Below are 17,166 nucleotides of genomic sequence, written 5' to 3' on the forward strand. Positions count from 1 at the left end.
TTTGCGATTAGTCACGGCCTAAGTCGGTAGTATTTGTATTTTTCCAAAAACATCACAAGATTAGGCCATTTCTAAGCAATGTAAGATGCCATTATTATTTCAAACTGGCTGGTGTTATTGTGCAAGATTTGAGACCTTGGAGCATAGGGTGAATTCATAAAACAAAGGTTACCGCGTTAATTACTGTGAATGCGCAAACCTCCTCTCCACATTTGCGGGGTAAATGCCTAGTGGTGCAAATGATTTTGTACTTTTTCAGTAGTCTTGCATGCCTTTCTAGCTTGCTGTCAGTGACTGCAAGTTGGCCTGCATGACTCGTTTAAGGGGCACCGAGGGCATCTCATTCCAAGTTTCGTTCTGACTAAAAATTGATTCCATAGCTTTTTCAGGGTGTGTTGGTGCGTGCATAGCAGCAAAATACGCACTTATTGCTAAAATTGTATTGAAAAAATTTTTTTCCATCAGTCGGTTCAAACATGACAGCAATCTTGACATGGACTTTCTGACCACTATTTGGAAGAAAATGGGGGTGTAGACTACCTCGGGGATCTGCTTGAAAAAAAAAAAAAACTGCCTTGACACACTGTAGCTTGGCGAAAATGGCTGATGATGGCAATATTGGTGTTTCATTCTTAAGGCGAGAAAGGTTATATGGAGCTCACCATGGGCCTTTGTGAAGCCGTGGTCTGTAGAATTTGGCAGGTGCCCCGAGGTGCACCCCCAGAGCACCCCTAGTAGGAGCATCTATGGGGACCTTCCGGGCCTGAAGGGTACCCAGGAGGGGTACATGCTTCTTCGCCGAAGGGGGCGGACCTTGAACTGCGGTCTCGGACGAGGTTCATGTTAGGAAGGCCGTGCAGTAGTGAGCGTAGGAAGCGTAGCGCTTAGCAGCTGCCACCTGCGCATCAGATTTCCAAGCAATGATGGCTCTCGCCAGATCTTTTAACTAGGCGTTGTCCTTGTTACTGTGATAGCTTTATTACCTTTCCTAGCTTACAAAAACTCTGTATTCAGTGAAAGTAGCGTCTGTCATTAGGAAGCAGTAGTCTGCCAATATAGGGCATTAAAATTTGTCCTCAGTGTCCCTTTAAGTATTTCGAACAATTGGCATGCATGCTACCAGTGTGGGTGCATGCCCACTAGTTTTTCTTTGAAGGTGTTGAGAGCTGTGCAGTGATGGCGTCTTTTTCTTTCTTCCCAGTGCACTGCAGTGCTGACAGAGACTAGCGCGGTCAAGACGCTGACCAAGACGAGGGAGTTCAAGACCTTCACTGAGACTAGTGCGCCCAAGACCTTTGCCGAGACTGGAGTGCCCCGGACGCCGGCTACTGAGGCGGCTGCCGCTGAACGAGTCGCACTACCCGAGATCGTCCGAAGCGGTGCCCTGAGGATTGACCGTTGGGTCTTTGTGGACATTGCCACAGGGCGGGAGTACCCCCTGGATGAAGCTGTGGCCAAAGGTCTTCTGGACCCAAGGCTCAAGGCTGCTCTCTTGGAGCCCTGCGGCATCAGGGACACTTCAGGGACCGAGCTAAGTCTGCGTGCTGCCATTGAAAAGCAGTTGTACGACCCCGAAAGGGCCTGCCTATTAAGCCCTAAAAGTGGCCGGCCAATCACTGTAGAGGAGGCCATTCAGCTGAAAATTGTAAAACGTGAAACAGTGGTGTACTTGATCAGGTTAGGACTGGTCAGAGTGACGGAACTGTCGCTAGCAGAGGCGCGGGACAGGGGCTTGGTGAATCTTGTGACGGGCTTCATTAATGACCCTAGTACGGGCATTCCAGTGCCCATTGACGAGGCGTTTACAAAGGGCTGGTTAGTGCGTGAACGTGTGGAGGACAGTGAGGGCATGACACTTTCGTTTGCTGTGGACAATGGACTTGTGGATAGCAGCACCGGTAAGCTGAGGGACCAGCACTCTGGGGATGAGTACGCTTTACGCGAGGCACTGTCACGGGGCCTCCTCTCGGCAGACACAGCAGAAGTGGTGGACACCCGTCAGGGGACACTGGTGACGCTGCCTCGTGCTCTGCGGGATGGGTTGTTGCTGGACACTGGCCGATACGTTAACCCCGCCACACGGGAACAACACACACTGACTGAGGCACGCAAACGCCAGCTGCTGACTCCTCCTTTAACACTCAAAGACGCCCACGAGCGGGGTCTTCTCGACGAGGATGGCCAGGTGCAGAATCCCTGGACAGGGGCCTGGATGACCCTCCTGGAGGCCATTGCCTGTGGCCTCCTTGACCCTTACGTCAAGTGCATTGTGCATCCGGCCAGCCAGGAGGCACTCTCTCTGTCTGAGGCCCTTGCTCTGGGGATCATCACGCCTGAAGGCAAGTTTGTCAATGTGGTGACTCGCGAGGTGCTGACCCTCAGCCAGGCGGTGCGCCTGGGTCTTGTTACCTCTGTCTGCCAGAAAACAATTTTCGACGTCTCAGCCTTCCAGGACCCAGTATCGGGTGAGAGCCTAAGTTTTAATGAAGCCGTGGCGTGCGGTTGTCTTAATCCGAAAACCGGAGTTTTCACATGCTCCGACTCAGGGCGTGAGATACCCTTTGAGAAACTTGTTGAGGAGCAGGTCATGCAGCCACAGATATTCGACATGTTCAGCAGAAAGATTGGCTTGAAAGGTGACAAAGGACAGGAGCTAACTCTGTCAGAAGCAGTGTTTGAAGGCATTATTGATTCAAAAACTGGTCAGATAAGGGACAGGAAAACAAAGCTTCCTATTCCTTTGAAGGAAGCACTTGCTAAAGGTGTCATTACCCCCGAAGGGGCGGCACTTTTGCGTGGTCTGCTGAGGATCACTGTCAGCACTGCCACTGTAACAAAGACCATCACCCGCTATGTCACTGTGTCATCACATGGCTCACAAGATGCACCACTAACGGCCGAGGATAGAACACTGCAGGAAGCTGTGCAAAGTGGCCTGATTAGTCCCGACACTGACTGGCCCAAAGACCTGGGTGATTTCGCCAAGCGAACGCCTGTGAAGGCAGAGCCAGTTGTGCGTCGTGAGGCCCACCTTGTGTATGACAGAACACAAACCATGACTGGGGAGAGGGCTGCGCCAAGTGGTGGTAGCAGAGACGGCACACCCATGCCGACATTGGGAGAGCACGACATCACAGAGCAGGTTGACCAGCTTTTGAAAGATGCCTCTACGGGAGAGCCTGCTTTGAAGAAGCCTGGCTTCTCTGGGACCACAACAAAGAGGCCATCACCCTCCAGGGATGTTCCGGATTCCTCAAGGCCACAAAAAGAGCGCAAGGTCCCAATCACCCCTGCACCATCCCTGGCTGCTGATGAGGAGGAGAGCACGCACACCATTACTTATCACATGACATCCAGGCACGAATACTTTGAGAAGTCTCATGTGGTTCATGACACAAGCACAGACACGTTGAGGGAAGTGTGTGACGAGGTCATCAAAGATGCTTCTGGCCATGAGAGGGTTCGATCTAGAAGTTCAGAGATCAGAGATGGGGACGGGTCTGACAAGAGGGTCTCAGCAGCAAAGGACAAGCAGCCGACAGGTAAAGAACCGGCTGAGAAGTCGCCTCCTCGAAGGGAAAAGAGTCCCACAAAAGTAACTAAGAGCCAAGAAGCACAGCCTGCTGCTGACGGCAAGGGACCTGCTACTGTTAAGCCAGTATCGAGAATTCCAATTGAAAAACATGATGTTCCAGAGCATGAAGGAGTTGAAGACGTGAGACTCTCTATGACGCAGACGTCCATGAGAACTGTGGACATTTCGCGTCATGAAACACTTTTGCCAACAAAGCGTCCGGAGCATGCCCAGACGGCAGAACAACCTCCAAGTTTTCCAGCTAAAGCACGCAAAGGTTCACCATTTGGTCAAGCTCCATCCGAAGAAATGCCCATACCAATGAAGTCTTCATTTAGAGAGCACATGCTGGAAGAAGTCACAGAAAACAAAGAATCTTTTCTGATTGAAGAAATGCTTGGAAAAACCTTGGAAGAGTCCAGAGGCCCTGGCGGCCATGACGTGTTGCCTGGTGTTCACATGAATGGTGGTGCAGAAGACTTTAGGCCAAGGGTGTCAGAGACGGAAATTGAGTACTACGATTCAGAGAGGCCTGTAGATGAAAAATTTGGTGTCAGTGTCCTTCGACCTAAGCCGGTTGCAAAACCAGAATCGCAGCCTACAAATGAAGCCCCTGAAAGACCTAAAAGCAGGGAACAGTCACCATTGATACAGTGGCTACCCAAACCACAAAGCAGTGATTCCTTTCCTGAAGAGAAGTTACCAGGAAGGCCACGAAGCAGGGAGACGTCTCCATCAAAAGAAAAGGTGCCTGGGGCACCAAAAAGCAAGGAAGTTTCACCATCAAAGAGCAAGCCCGAAGCCACTACTGGGTTTTTGCCTGATCAGGGTGTGCCTGAAAAGCCAGAAAGGAGGGACGTGTCTCCATCGAAACAAGGGGCCACAGTGCCAGATGGCAAAAGCAAACCCTTGCAGAAAGAAAAGGCACATGCATGGAGCAGAGACACTCCTTCAACAAAGGCCCCTACACCACCCGGAAGTAGAGACCGATCTCCACCTAAGCGAGCACATGAAATTAGAGATGTTTCACCAATGAAAGAAGCTCCTTTTACCCCTGAGGGCAAAGATGGCTCACCTCTGAGACATATGGAGCCTACAACACGAGGGACCAGGGATGTGTTCCCACCAGAAAAAGACGTGGAAACACCTGGACGTAGAGACTCTCCTTCATTGAAACAGGAGGTTTCTCCTGCACCTGAAGGCAAACCAAAGTCTCCAGCTAAGCACAAGGCACCTGGGATGCCAGTAAGCAGGGAATCGTCTCCAGTGAAAAAGATACCTGGATCACCCGAAAGGAGAGAGCCATCCTCACTGAAGAAGGCTCCTGGCACACCAGAGGAGGAAGATAAGTCTCCTCTGAAGAAAATTCCTGGAACTCCAGAAGACACTGATGTTTTAACTACATCAAAGGTACCTCGAACACTGGGGCAGAGAGATTTATCCCCACCAAAACATCTGGCAGGATGTCACGACGAAAGGGATGTGTCACCACTAAAAAAGATGCCTGCGACAACTGAGGGAACAGATGTGGCCCCACGGCGGCAGGCACCTGGAATGCGAGATGGCAGAAGTGCGTCTCCACTTACGGATCTTCCGAGATTACCCACTGAAAGAGATGTATCCCTGCTGCAGAGGGTGCCTGGCGCACCGAGGAGAAGAGATGCATCACCGCCTAAAAAGGTGCCTGGATCACCTGACAAGGGAGATTTATCCCCTAAGAGAAAGGTGCCAGGATTGGAGGGGGCCGATTTCTCCCCTCTGGAGAAGGTACCTGATGCACCAGAGGGCAGAGATGTACTGCCAGTCAAGCCGGTCCCTGGGTCACCATACACAAGAGATCATTCTCCACCAAAGAGGGTCCCTGGGTCGCCGGAAAAAGATGTGTTCCCCCAGAGAAAGGCACCAGAAATACCAGATGGCAGGGATGTGAAAAAAATACCCGGAACACCAGAAGGCAGGGGTGTGTCACCATTAAAAGACGTGCCTGAAGCACTAGAGAAAAGTGAAGTGCCATCTCAGCAAAAGGTACCTGGAATAACTGATGACAGAGATGTATCGCTGCCTAGAAAGGTTCCTGGATCACCAGAGAGGAGAGACTTGTCCCCAACAAAAAAGGAGGGTAGAGACGTGTCACCATCTCGAAGGGTGCCTCCTCAGAAGAGAGATGTTTCACCTCCAAGAAAGACTCCTGGAACACCAGAAAGAAAAGATGTGCCCTTTTATCCAAAAGCACCAGAAGCACCAGAGAGCCAAAAAGCACCTGCAGCTATAAGAGACAGAGATGTGTCCCCACCAAAAAGGGTGCTTGGGTCACCCACGAAGCGAGATGTGTCTCCTCTGAAACAAGCCCCTGGAACACCCGAGCGACGAGATAAGTCTCCACCAAAAAAGCTGCCTGTACTGCCAAAGGAAAAAGATGAATTAACTGTGCAGAAGACGCCTGAAACACCAGGTGCTAGAGGGATGTCACCAACAAAGGAGCTGCCTGAATCACAGCTGCAGAGAGGTCTGTCCCCACCAAAACAGGCACCTGGAACACCACAGGACAGAGGCATGTCACCAACAAAAATGATTTCTATTGCACTCGAAAAAAGGGATGTTTCCCCACCAAAGATAGCACCTGGAGCACCCGAGGGAAGAGATCAGAAGGTGCCTTTTACGCCAGAGCCAAGAGATTTGTCTCCAGTGAAAAAGGTGCCTAAGGCACCAGGAGAGTTATCTCCAAAAGGAATGGAGCCTGAAGCTGCTCAAGAAAAGCCTGTGTCCCCTCTGAAGAAAGCTCCTGGCTTTCCCGAAGACAGAGACCTCTCTCCACCCGAAAAGGGGCTTGAACCACGAGAAAGCCTAGATACATCCCCATTGCAAAAGCCTGTAACATTGAAGGAGGGAGAGGTGTCTGCATCGAAACAAGTGCCTGAAATGCCAGATGGAAGAGAGGTTTCTCCACTGAGAAGGGAACCTGGAACATCAGAAAAAGCAGAAAAAAGAGATGCATCCCCACCAAAGCGGGCACCAGAAATTCCAGGAGGAGCAGATGTGTTCCCACTGAAGCAGTCGCCGAGCTCACCAGAAAGGCCAGGAAAAAGAGATGCATCTCCGCCAAAAAGGGCACCAGGTACGCCAGAATTACCAGAAGGAAGAAAAGTGCCCGAACTGGAAAAGGCACTTGGAAGACCAGACAAAAGGGATGTCTCTCCACCAAAAAAGGCACCAGTAACTCCAGGAATAGCACTAAAGAGGGATGTGTCTCCACCCAAAAAGGCACCTGGGCCAACAGAAAAGCCAATGGTAAGGGATTTATCTCCACTAAAAAAGGCACCAGGAACTCCAGAAATATCACTAAAGAGGGATGTGTCTCCAACCAAAAAGGCACCTGGGTCACCAGAAAAGCTAGAGGTAAGGGATGTATCTGCGCCGAAAAAGGCACCAGGAACTTCAGAAATACCACTAAAGAGGGATGTGTCTCCACCCAAAAAGGCACCTGGATCACCAGAAAAACCAGAGGTAAGGGATGTAGCTGCACCAAAAAAGGTACCAGGGTCACCAGAAAAGCCAGAAAGAAGGGATGTATCTCCATTCAAAAAAGCACCTGGGTCATTGGAAACGTCAGAAATATGTGATGTATTTCCACTGAAAAAAGTGCCTGAATCACCAGAAAAGCTAGATATAAGGGATGTATCTCCATCGAGAAAAGCACCTGGGTCACCAGAAAAGCCAGAGAGGAGAGCTGTGTCTCCACCCAAAAAGTCACCTGGGTCACCAGAGAAGCCAGAGAGAAGGGATGCTTCTCCACTGAAAAAGGCTCCTGGATCACCAGAAATACCAGAAACGAGAGATGTGTCTCCATTGAAAAAGGCCTCTGGCTCACCAGAAAAACCAGAGAAGAGAGGTGCGTCTCCAAAGAAAATTGCACCTGAAACTCCAGAGCCGCCAGCAAACAGGGATGTGTCTCTGCCAAAAAAGATGCCTGAAACACAGGAAAAACCGGAAAAGAGAAGTCTGTCACCGCTTAAAAAGGCTCCTGGTTCACCAGAAAAACCAGAAAGTAGAGATGTGTCCCCCCTTAAAAAATTGCCTGGAACACCAGAAAAACCAGAGAAAAGCGAAGAGTCTCCTCTGTGGAAAGCTAAAGCTTCTGGGGCACCAGAGAGTAAAGTTGTGTCCCCAGCAAAAGAGAAGCCATCTGAAATACCTAAAGGCAGTAGGTTATCCCCCTCGAGGGAGCAAATATTTGAAACTGTAGAGAGCAGAGTGCATAAGCTGGAGGTAGAAGTCCTGGATATACCTCTTGGTGGTTGGTATCTGAAGGATGCTATTGAACAAAACTTGTTTGATGCCAAGGAAGGCCTCTTCCTCATACCAGGCACTGATAGGCTAGTGTCTTTGGAAGAAACACTGAAGATGCAGATTGTGAACTCTGATTCAGCTATGGTGCATGAGCCTGGATCAAAACGGACACTCCCTCTGACTAGAGCTTTAGAGAAGAACTTGCTTAATGCAACTGGACATTATCGTGATACAAAGACTAGAGAGACATGGACCATGGAAGAAGCAATCAGGCGGAAGGTGGTGGTTCTCCTGGAGCGCCCAGATGCCACGGCCCCTGGACATGGACCAGTGAGGTCAATCCATGTGACAAGGGTTGCTGGTCAGCCAGACATTGTAGAGGTAAAAGCGAGAGAATCGGAAGGACCCAAACAGGACTTCCCAAAGTTCTCTGACCTCCAAGCAGAAACAGTTCCGGATGTAGACTCTTCAGCAGTCGTAGACAAACCTGTGTCAGCAGTGGAAATAGTTAGCATATTGAAGGCTGCTCCAAAAAGTGAGGAAGTCATTATCCGAGAAGCTAGCACAAACAAAGAAATTAAACTGAAGGAAGCTGTTGAGAAAGGCATTGTAGACGTGGATGCAGACAGCTACACTGACAGGAACACTGGTCGCAGTTGGAAAATTGAGGAAGCAATCAAAAGAGGCATGCTTGCTGTTGTTGGAGCACCACTCCTCCTGGGAGCCAGGGCACTCGAAACACTCCGTGAAACAGCCGCTGATGAAACAGTTCATGCAACTGCCCTAAGTACTGAACCAATCCGCACCACTCGGGAGGTCACCAAGGTGGTTCGTCACACAAGCCTGCACATTAGAGATGCTGCCACTGGGCGAGAGGTACCCTTGGATGAAGCAGTGGCCCTTGGTCTGCTTGATGCTCAGTCTGCTCGAGAGTTGCAGGATGGCTCTAAGACCACTGAACAAAGTGTGCTGACAACCACCACAGTTCTTGTCGCAGATCCTGTGACAGGAGAGACAATGACGTTGGCAGAGGCCTTGAAGCAGGGCCAGCTTGAGCCAGAAACAGCAGCCATGCTTCAGCGTGCCAACGTCACAGGTGTTGTGACTAGCGTGCAGACGTGCCTCGAAGGATCAGACACAGGCAGCACAGTGGCATACCAGGAACTGCTGAGTGCTCCCAAGGATGTGGCAAGCAAGCACGTAGAAGAGGCAAGGTACGGGGTGCCCCGGTTTGAGGTAACACTGGGTAGGGCTACATCATCCCAACAACCTACTCTGCAGAAAGTTCGTCGACTGATTCTGAGCCCCACAGAGGCCCAGCGCAGAGGACTTGTCGATCAGGGCTTAGTGCTGGAGCCTCAGCAAGGCCGCTGGCTGCCAGCAAGTGAGGCTGAAGCCGCTGGTCTTGTAGACACTCCCTCGGGGGATGTGCTTATGCCCGTGGGGCGGCCACTGTCACTTCGTGAGCTTGTGGCACAAGGGCTTGTGGAACCAGAGTCCCAGCGTATTGTGCATCCAGAGACTGGGTCTCTTTTAACCCTGGAGGAGGCTGTTCTGTGTGACATTGCAAATCCAATGTCCATAGTGCCAGGCCCAGAGTGCCCCTTGACCCTGGAGGATGCGCTTGCTTCCAAGGTTGTCGACAGGGAGTCGGGCTCACTCTCCTTGGCACCAGGCTCTTCATTACCTCTGGTGACTGCTGTCCAAGAGCTTAAGCTGTTCGACAAGATTGATGTGCCCAAAGTTGCGGTTCCCATACCAAAACTTGCCCTCACTTTTCCCATTGCACTTCAGCGAAGTGTGATTGATGTGACTGACAATACATACACTCACCCCGTGACAAAAGATAAGATGACCATTGAGCAGGCCATTAAGGATGGCTTACTATTGCCCACTCCATCTCTGCCCACTGATGACAGCATAGATGTGTGTGAGGCAGTTAAGCAAGGCCTGATCGATCAGAAGTCTCTCACAATGAGGCATCCTCGAACTGGGCAAGATATGCCGGTAGAGGATGCAATGGACTCGGGTCTTTTGCAGCTCGTTCCATTTGATAAGTCACAGCCGATCGTTCATGGAAAAATTGAGCGAAACGTCAGGTACATTGGCTCAGTGTCTCGGTACACTACGGTAACTCTGCAGAAAGTCCGTCGACTGGTTATGAGCCGCACACAGGCGCAGCGCAGAGGACTTGTCGATCAGGGCTTAGTGCTGGAGCCGCAGCAGGGTCGCTGGCTTCCAGCAAGTGAGGCTGAAGCCGCCGGTCTTGTGGATGCTTCCACAGGGAACGTGATCATGCCTGTAGGGCGGCCATTGTCACTTCCTGAGCTCGTGGCACAAGGGCTTGTGGAGCCAGGAGCCGAGCGTTTTGTGCACCCGGAGAATGGCTCTCTCTTAACCCTGGAGGAGGCTGTCTTGTGCGACATTGCAAACCCAATGTCCATGGTGCCAGGCCTTAAGTCCCCCATCACCTTAGAGGAAGCGCTTTCTTCTGGGGTTGTCGACAGGGAATCAGGCTCACTCTCCTTGGCACCAGACTCTTCATTACCTCTGGTGACTGCTGTCCAAGAGCTTAAGCTGTTCGACAAGATTGATGTGCCCAAAGTTGTGGTTCCAATACCAAAACTTGCCCTCACTTTTCCCATTGCACTTCAGCGAGGTGTGGTTAGTGTGACTGATAGTACATACACTCACCCAGTGACGAAAGAAAAGATAACCATTGAACAGGCCATTAAGGATGGCTTAATTTTGCCCACTCCATCTCTCCCCACTGATGACAGCGTAGATGTGTGTGAGGCAGTTAAACGAGGCCTGATCGATCAGAAGTCCTTGACAATGAGGCATCCTCGAACTGGGCAAGATATGCCGGTAGAGGATGCAATGGACTCAGGTCTTCTGCAGCTCGTTCCATTTGACAGGTCACAGCTGACGGTTCATGAAAAGGTTGAGCGCAGCATTAGATACATAGAGCCCATGTCTCGCCACACTACAGTAACTCTGCAGAAAGTCCGTCGACTGGTCATGAGTGCCACAGAAGCCCAGCGCAGAGGACTTGTCGATCAGGGCTTAGTGCTAGAGCCGCAGCAGGGTCGCTGGCTTCCAGCAAGTGAGGCTGAAGCCGCCGGTCTTGTGGACGCTTCCACAGGGAACGTGATCATGCCTGTAGGGCGGCCATTGTCACTTCCCGAGCTCCTGGCACAAGGCCTTGTGGATCCAGGGGCCGAGCGTTTTGTGCACCCGGAGAATGGCTCTCTCTTAACCCTGGAGGAGGCTGTCTTGTGCGACATTGCAAACCCAATGTCCATGGTGCCAGGCCTGAAGTCCCCCATGACCTTGGAGGAAGCGCTTGCTTCCGGGGTTGTCGACAGGGAATCCGGCTCTGTGACTGTGACACCAGGCTCTTCAGTGCCTCTGGTGACTGCCATCCAAGAACTTAAGCTGTTCGACAAGATTGATGCACCCAAAGTGGCTATTCCCATACCAAAACTCGCTCTCACTTTCCCCGTTGCGCTTCAGCGAGGTGTGGTTAATGTGACTGATAGTACGTACACTCACCCACTGACGAAAGAAAAAATGACCATTGAACAGGCCATTAAGGATGGCTTACTTTTGCCCATTCCATCTCTCCCCACTCATGATAGTGTAGATGTGTGTGAGGCAATTAAGCAGGGTTTGATCGAGCAGAAAACTCTGACCATGATACATCCTCAAACTGGACAACGGGTGCCGGTAGAGGATGCAATGGACTCGGGTCTTCTGCAGCTCTTTCCATTTGACAGGTCACAGCTGACAGCTCATGAAAAGATTGAGCGCAGCATTAGATACATAGAGCCTATGTCTCGCCACACTACAGTAACTCTGCAGAAAATCCGTCGGCTGGTTATGAGTCCCACTGAGGCCCAGCAGAAAGGGCTTGTTGACCAGGGCTTAGTGCTGGAACCGCAGCAAGGCCGCTGGCTTCCATCAAACGAGGCTGAAGCCGCCGGTCTTGTGGACCCTTCCACAGGGAATGTGATGATGCCTGTGGGGCGCCCATTGTCACTTCCTGAGCTCGTGGCACAAGGCCTCGTGGAGCCAGGGGCCCAGCGTGTTGTGCACCCGGAGAATGGCTCTCTCTTAACCCTGGAGGAGGCTGTCTTGTGTGACATTGCAAACCCAATGTCCATGGTGCCAGGCCTTAAGTCCCCCATGACATTGGAGGACGCGCTTGCTTCAGGGGTTGTTGACAGGGAATCGGGCTCTGTAACTGTGACACCAGGCTCTTCAGTGCCTCTGGTGACTGCCATCCAAGAACTTAAGCTGTTCGACAAGATTGATGCGCCCAAAGTGGTTATGCCCATACCAAAGCTTGCCCTCACTTTCCCCGTTGCACTTCAGCGATGTGTGGTTAGTGTGACTGATAGTACGTACACTCACCCAGTTACAAAAGAAAAAATGAGCATTGAACAGGCCATTAAGAATGGCTTACTTTTGCCCACTCCATCTCTCCCCACTGATGAAAGTGTAGATGTGTGTGAGGCAGTTAAGCGTGGCCTGATCGATCAGAAGTCTCTGACTATGAAACATCCTCTAACAGGGCAGCGTGTACCAGTAGAGGATGCAATGGACTCTGGTCTTTTGCAGCTTGTTCCATTCGGTGGGTCACAACCGATTGCTCATGGGAAGATTGAGCGCAGCATCAGATACTTAAGGCCCTTATCTCACCACACTACAGTAATCAGAGGTCTGACAGTTATAATCAAGTCTGGTTACAAAATGCTTGGTCCGGACCAAATTCAAAATGTAGACACTGGTGAAATTCTTATGTTAGATGAGGCTAAACGGCTCGGGATTGCCCAAGTTCAGGAGTCTGTTGAGAGGCCAACATTACTTGAAGCTGTTCAACAAGGCATTGTAGACTTGGAGGAGGGTTTGTACAGTGCACATGGCGTTACGTTGCCACTTAATGAGGCATTTTCTGCACACCTCTTAGCTTGTGACAGTTCATGCTCACCACTGCCTGGCAAGTACACCCTAATCCAATTGTTTGAACTGTATTATGACGATGATATGCATTTGTTCTGGGTCCCAGACAGCAGCCAGCCTTTGAGTCTTGATGAAGTGAGCAAGGCCGGCTATCTAGTCCTAAGCACAGTGCTTCTTGACATTGATGAAGGATGTGTCTTCACTGTTCAAGATGGCATCAGCTCCGGCTACATAGACACTGAGACTGAAACGCTGAGGAGGCATGGCCGAGAGCCATTGCCAATTTGGGAAGCCATTAGATCTGGGCTTCTTGTAGTCATCGATGCACCATTGCTTCCAATGTTGCCGAAGAGGTTTGGAGCAGTGTCTTATTTTGAGCATGAAGATGAGAAGGGCCGTATGTCTCCATCAAAGCAGCCTGCAACTACAGCACAACCTATCCAGGGCAGTGAACCTGAATGCTTGGTTCCTCCTGAGGAATCTGCAGTGCCAAAGAGGCCAGCCAGGAAAGTGCGACCTGAGTCACCAGGCACCAAGCAAACCACAGCAAGTTCGCTGCTGCCAATCAAAGAAGGTATACTAAAGTCTCCAACAAAGGAAGTTGTTCCAAGGTCTCCACTCAGAGAAGCTGCTTCAAGGCCACTTACCAAAGAAGTCTCAAAGTCTCCTGCCAAGGAGCCTGCCTCCAAGTCTCCACTAAAGGAAGTTGTCCCAAAAGTGCAAGAAAAAGAAGAACGAAAGACTCAAGCTAAAGAGGTCACTCCAAAGTCTCCGGCAAAGGAAATGGCTCCGAAGTCTCCGACAAAGGAAGTAGCTCCAAAGTCTCCAACAAAGGAAGTGGCTCCAAAGTCTCCAACAAAGGAAGTGGCTCCAAAGTCTCCAACAAAGGAAGTGGCTCCGAAGTCTCCGACTAAGGAGCCTGCTCCCAAGTCGGCTCCCAAAGATTTTGTCCCAAGGTCACCAGACAGAGAGGTTGAACGGAGAACTCCAACTGAGGAAGTCACTCCAAAGTCTCCAACAAAGGAACCTGTGTCCAAGCTTCCACCCAGGGAAGTTGTTCCAAGGTCTCCAGACAGAGAAGTTGAACGAAGGACTCCAGCTAGGGAAGTGGCTCCGAAGTCTCCGACCAAGGAAGTGGCTCCGAAGTCTCCGACCAAGGAAGTGGCTCCGAAGTCTCCGACCAAGGAAGTGGCTTCCAAGTCTCCTACCAAAGAAGTGGCTCCGAAGTCTCCTACCAAGGAAGTGGCTCCAAAGTCTCCGGCAAAGGAAGTGGCTCCAAAGTCTCCGGCAAAGGAAGTGGCTCCAAAATCTCCGGCAAAGGATGTGGCTCCAAAGTCTCCGGCAAAGGAAGTGGCTCCGAAGTCTCCGGCAAAGGAAGTGGCTCCGAAGTCTCCGGCAAAGGAAGTGGCTACGAAGTCTCCGGCAAAGGAAGTCGCTCCAAAGCCTTTGATGAAGGAGCCTGCTCCAAGGTCTCCACCAAAGGAAGCACCTCCATCTCCACCTAAAGATGTTGCAAGAAAGTCACCGTCCAAGGAGGTTTCGCCAAAATCTCCAGTCAAGGAGCTTGTCTCAAAGACCCCAGCTAGACAAGCTGCTCCGAAGTCCCCACCAAAGGATGTCGCCTCAAGGTTGTCAGCAAATGAAACTGGCCAGAAAGTTTTACCCAAAGAGACTCCCTCGAAATTGCCAGCCAAGCCTGTAGATGGGAAATCACCGGCCAAGGCACCACCGAGTCGTCCAGCGCAAATGGAGGATGTGGTTCTGCCCAGCACAGAAGTGTCCACCTTCAGCAGCACAGAAGTGGTTGTGAAGCAGACATTCACAGAGTATCGGAAAGACTACGAAGCTGAGCTAGTGGTTGGGCAGAAGCTTCCATTGCGGACCCTCATTCAGAGTGATGCAATGGCACCCAGAAACTTCTTAGTGTTTATTCCAAGCTCTGGGCGAACATTGCGCTTGGAAGATGCACTGGCCACGCAGCAGGTGACTGAGGATAACACTGTGATGGTGCGAAGCATGAATGAGCTTGTGGTCATGGACCAAGTGCTTCCAGAGTTCACGCTTGACTCAGCCACTTCTGAGGGACTGTATGACTCTAAGCGCAAAACGTTCACAAACCCCAAAACCAAAAAGCCAATCTCTTTTGCTGAATTTGTAACCAGAAAATTTGTTGACCTGTCCAATGTCACTGTTCAAGACTTCAAGACCAAGAAGATGATTACTCTGGAGGAAGCTCTTGAACGGAACATAGTAGACCGACAAACAGGAGAGATGGTACATCCAGAAACAAAGAAGAGAGTCTCCTTCTTTGAAGCTAGCATCTTGGGCTGGATTGTGTGGGAGTCCATAAGTGCCACCCAGACAGGGCAGCTGACTCTAGCTCAGGCAATTCGAGGGCTCAGCTTTGACCAGGAAAAGGTAACTTTCTGTCATTCTCTGCTACAGGGTGTTGCTGGGTTGCATGAAGCGCTTTGCGATCGCGTCATAAACCCATCTTCTGTTTTAGTCTACTCAGGGGAGCTGGAGAGGGTTGTACCTCTGACAGAGCTGCCTGTCCACCTTGGAAGCTTGGAGTCAAACTGTTATGTGCACCCTTTCACTGGAGTAGTCATGAGTTTAGATGATGCCCTTGCATCTGGGTATCTGCAGTCAGATAGGAACGCAGTAAGTATTCCCATTGCTGTAGAAAGGGGCTTATATGACAAAAACTTTCGATGTTTCACCCACCCAGACTCGGGGGAACAGATAAATGTCTTGCAAGCGATTCAGCAGGGCATCATAGATGGGTTTGGTACAGTGGTGGTAGACCCTGCGAGTAACACACACATTCCGCTTGTGCGTGCTATCGAGGTTGGTGTTGTGAACATGGAAGATTGTACTGTAGCCTCACTGCCCTTGGAGTTAGCCATCTGTCGGGGCCTGGTAGTAGACAAGTCCAAGTGTCCATCTGGGGACATCAGAGACCCTGGGACGGGGAGGCCAGTCGGGCTGTGGAGCGCAGTACGAAGCGGCTTGATTGATGCCGAGCGACTTCGGGTGCGGGCTGGCGAGAGCCGCCTAGTTTCATGTGCAGAGGCAGTACGGTTGGGCCTGCTGGAAGGGTCCAGTGGCTGTTGGCTGGGGCCTCCCCAGCTGACGGCCGACGAAGCCCTTCGCTGGGGCTTCCTTTTGGACTGTGCCATACCCATGCCCTTGCAGAATGCCCTGGTGCTCGGTCTCTACTGCCCCAGCACGGGCACACTGCGTCGACCAGGGGCCCGAGGGCCACCACTGACTGTGCAGGCTGCCGTTCACCAAGGTGTTCTTGAGCCTGATGTTCTCACAATCAAAGTGGCGCACAGTGGAGAGATGTTGTCTTTGACTGAAGCTGTGGGCGCATGTCTTCTCGATCCCATTGCAGGCACAGTTTTGGACACTGAGAGTAACATTACTGTGGACCTCTATGAAGCCATGGGTAGAGGGCTGGTTTTGCCTGTAGCCAAAGTTCTGCCACTCCTGGAGATTGTGATGAGAAGTTTCTACTCTCCCACAACTGGGCTAATATCAAGCCCCTTTTGTGAACGCCCACAGTGCCTGCGTGATGCCATCCGGTCTGGCTTTGTGAACACTAGTTCAACCATGGTCTTCTCAGAAAGCTGCTTGTTGCCCTTCTCAAAAGCTGTGGATCGAGGCTTGGTTGATGATCGAGCAGGAGTTCTCAGAGTTGTCGGCAGCCCCATGGATCTTAAGTTGGCCTTTGAGAGATGCCACCTCTTGGATGTTTCGCCACCCTTTAGCCTCAAGATGGCATTGTCACTGGGGCTTTTCGATGATCAGAGTGGTCGTTTAGTAGATCCAGCTAGTGGCTGTTTGCTCAGCCTTGCAGAGGCCCTTGTGCAGCGCCTGGTTGACGATACTTCCACAAGGGTTTTGCGGAGCAAGAAGGACGCACGTCGAACGTTGGTTTTGTCTGAAGCGCTTTCTGTTGGAAAAATTGACAAACACTGTTCAAAGTATGTCGATGAAGATGGGTCTTTAGTTCCACTTGGGTCATGCTTTAAAGAGGGGCTGGTGCTGAATGTTCAGCCCAGCACTCCACTTCAGCGACTTATAAGAGAGGGTTGCTACTTTGAAAGCTCGAATAGGTTCAGCATACGAGGACTCAGCCACACTGTCTCCCTTGGCGAGGTGGTGGCACGCCGATTGGTGGATCCTTTTTTGCCGTTTTTGCCTCAACCTGGACAGGAGCCAATGCACCTAGCAGAAGCGTGCAGGCTGGGACTGATGGAGCTTTCATTGGGCTTGATCAGGGATGGGCAGCAGCTGGTTCCCTTAGTGAAGGCCCTGGAAGTAGGCCTTGT

General features: G+C 51.1%; 1 protein-coding gene across 9 annotated transcripts in view; it reads left to right on the forward strand.

Moving 5' to 3' along the window:
• shot (dystonin-like protein short stop) overlaps positions 1-17,166 on the forward strand; it is a 209,469-nt gene that overhangs the window by 141,560 nt on the left and 50,743 nt on the right. For all 9 annotated transcript variants that reach the window (XR_013308990.1, XR_013308991.1, XM_077639200.1 and 6 more), the window contains one exon: positions 1,202-15,244. Coding sequence is in view for 7 of the 9 variants with exons in the window: in XM_077639200.1 (XP_077495326.1) it covers positions 1,202-15,244 (14,043 nt within the window). In the remaining 2 variants the exon portion in view is untranslated. The remainder of the gene's footprint in view (positions 1-1,201; positions 15,245-17,166) is intronic.

Source organism: Amblyomma americanum, chromosome 10 (assembly GCF_052857255.1).
Source record: "Amblyomma americanum isolate KBUSLIRL-KWMA chromosome 10, ASM5285725v1, whole genome shotgun sequence".
NCBI lineage: Eukaryota > Metazoa > Arthropoda > Arachnida > Ixodida > Ixodidae > Amblyomma > Amblyomma americanum.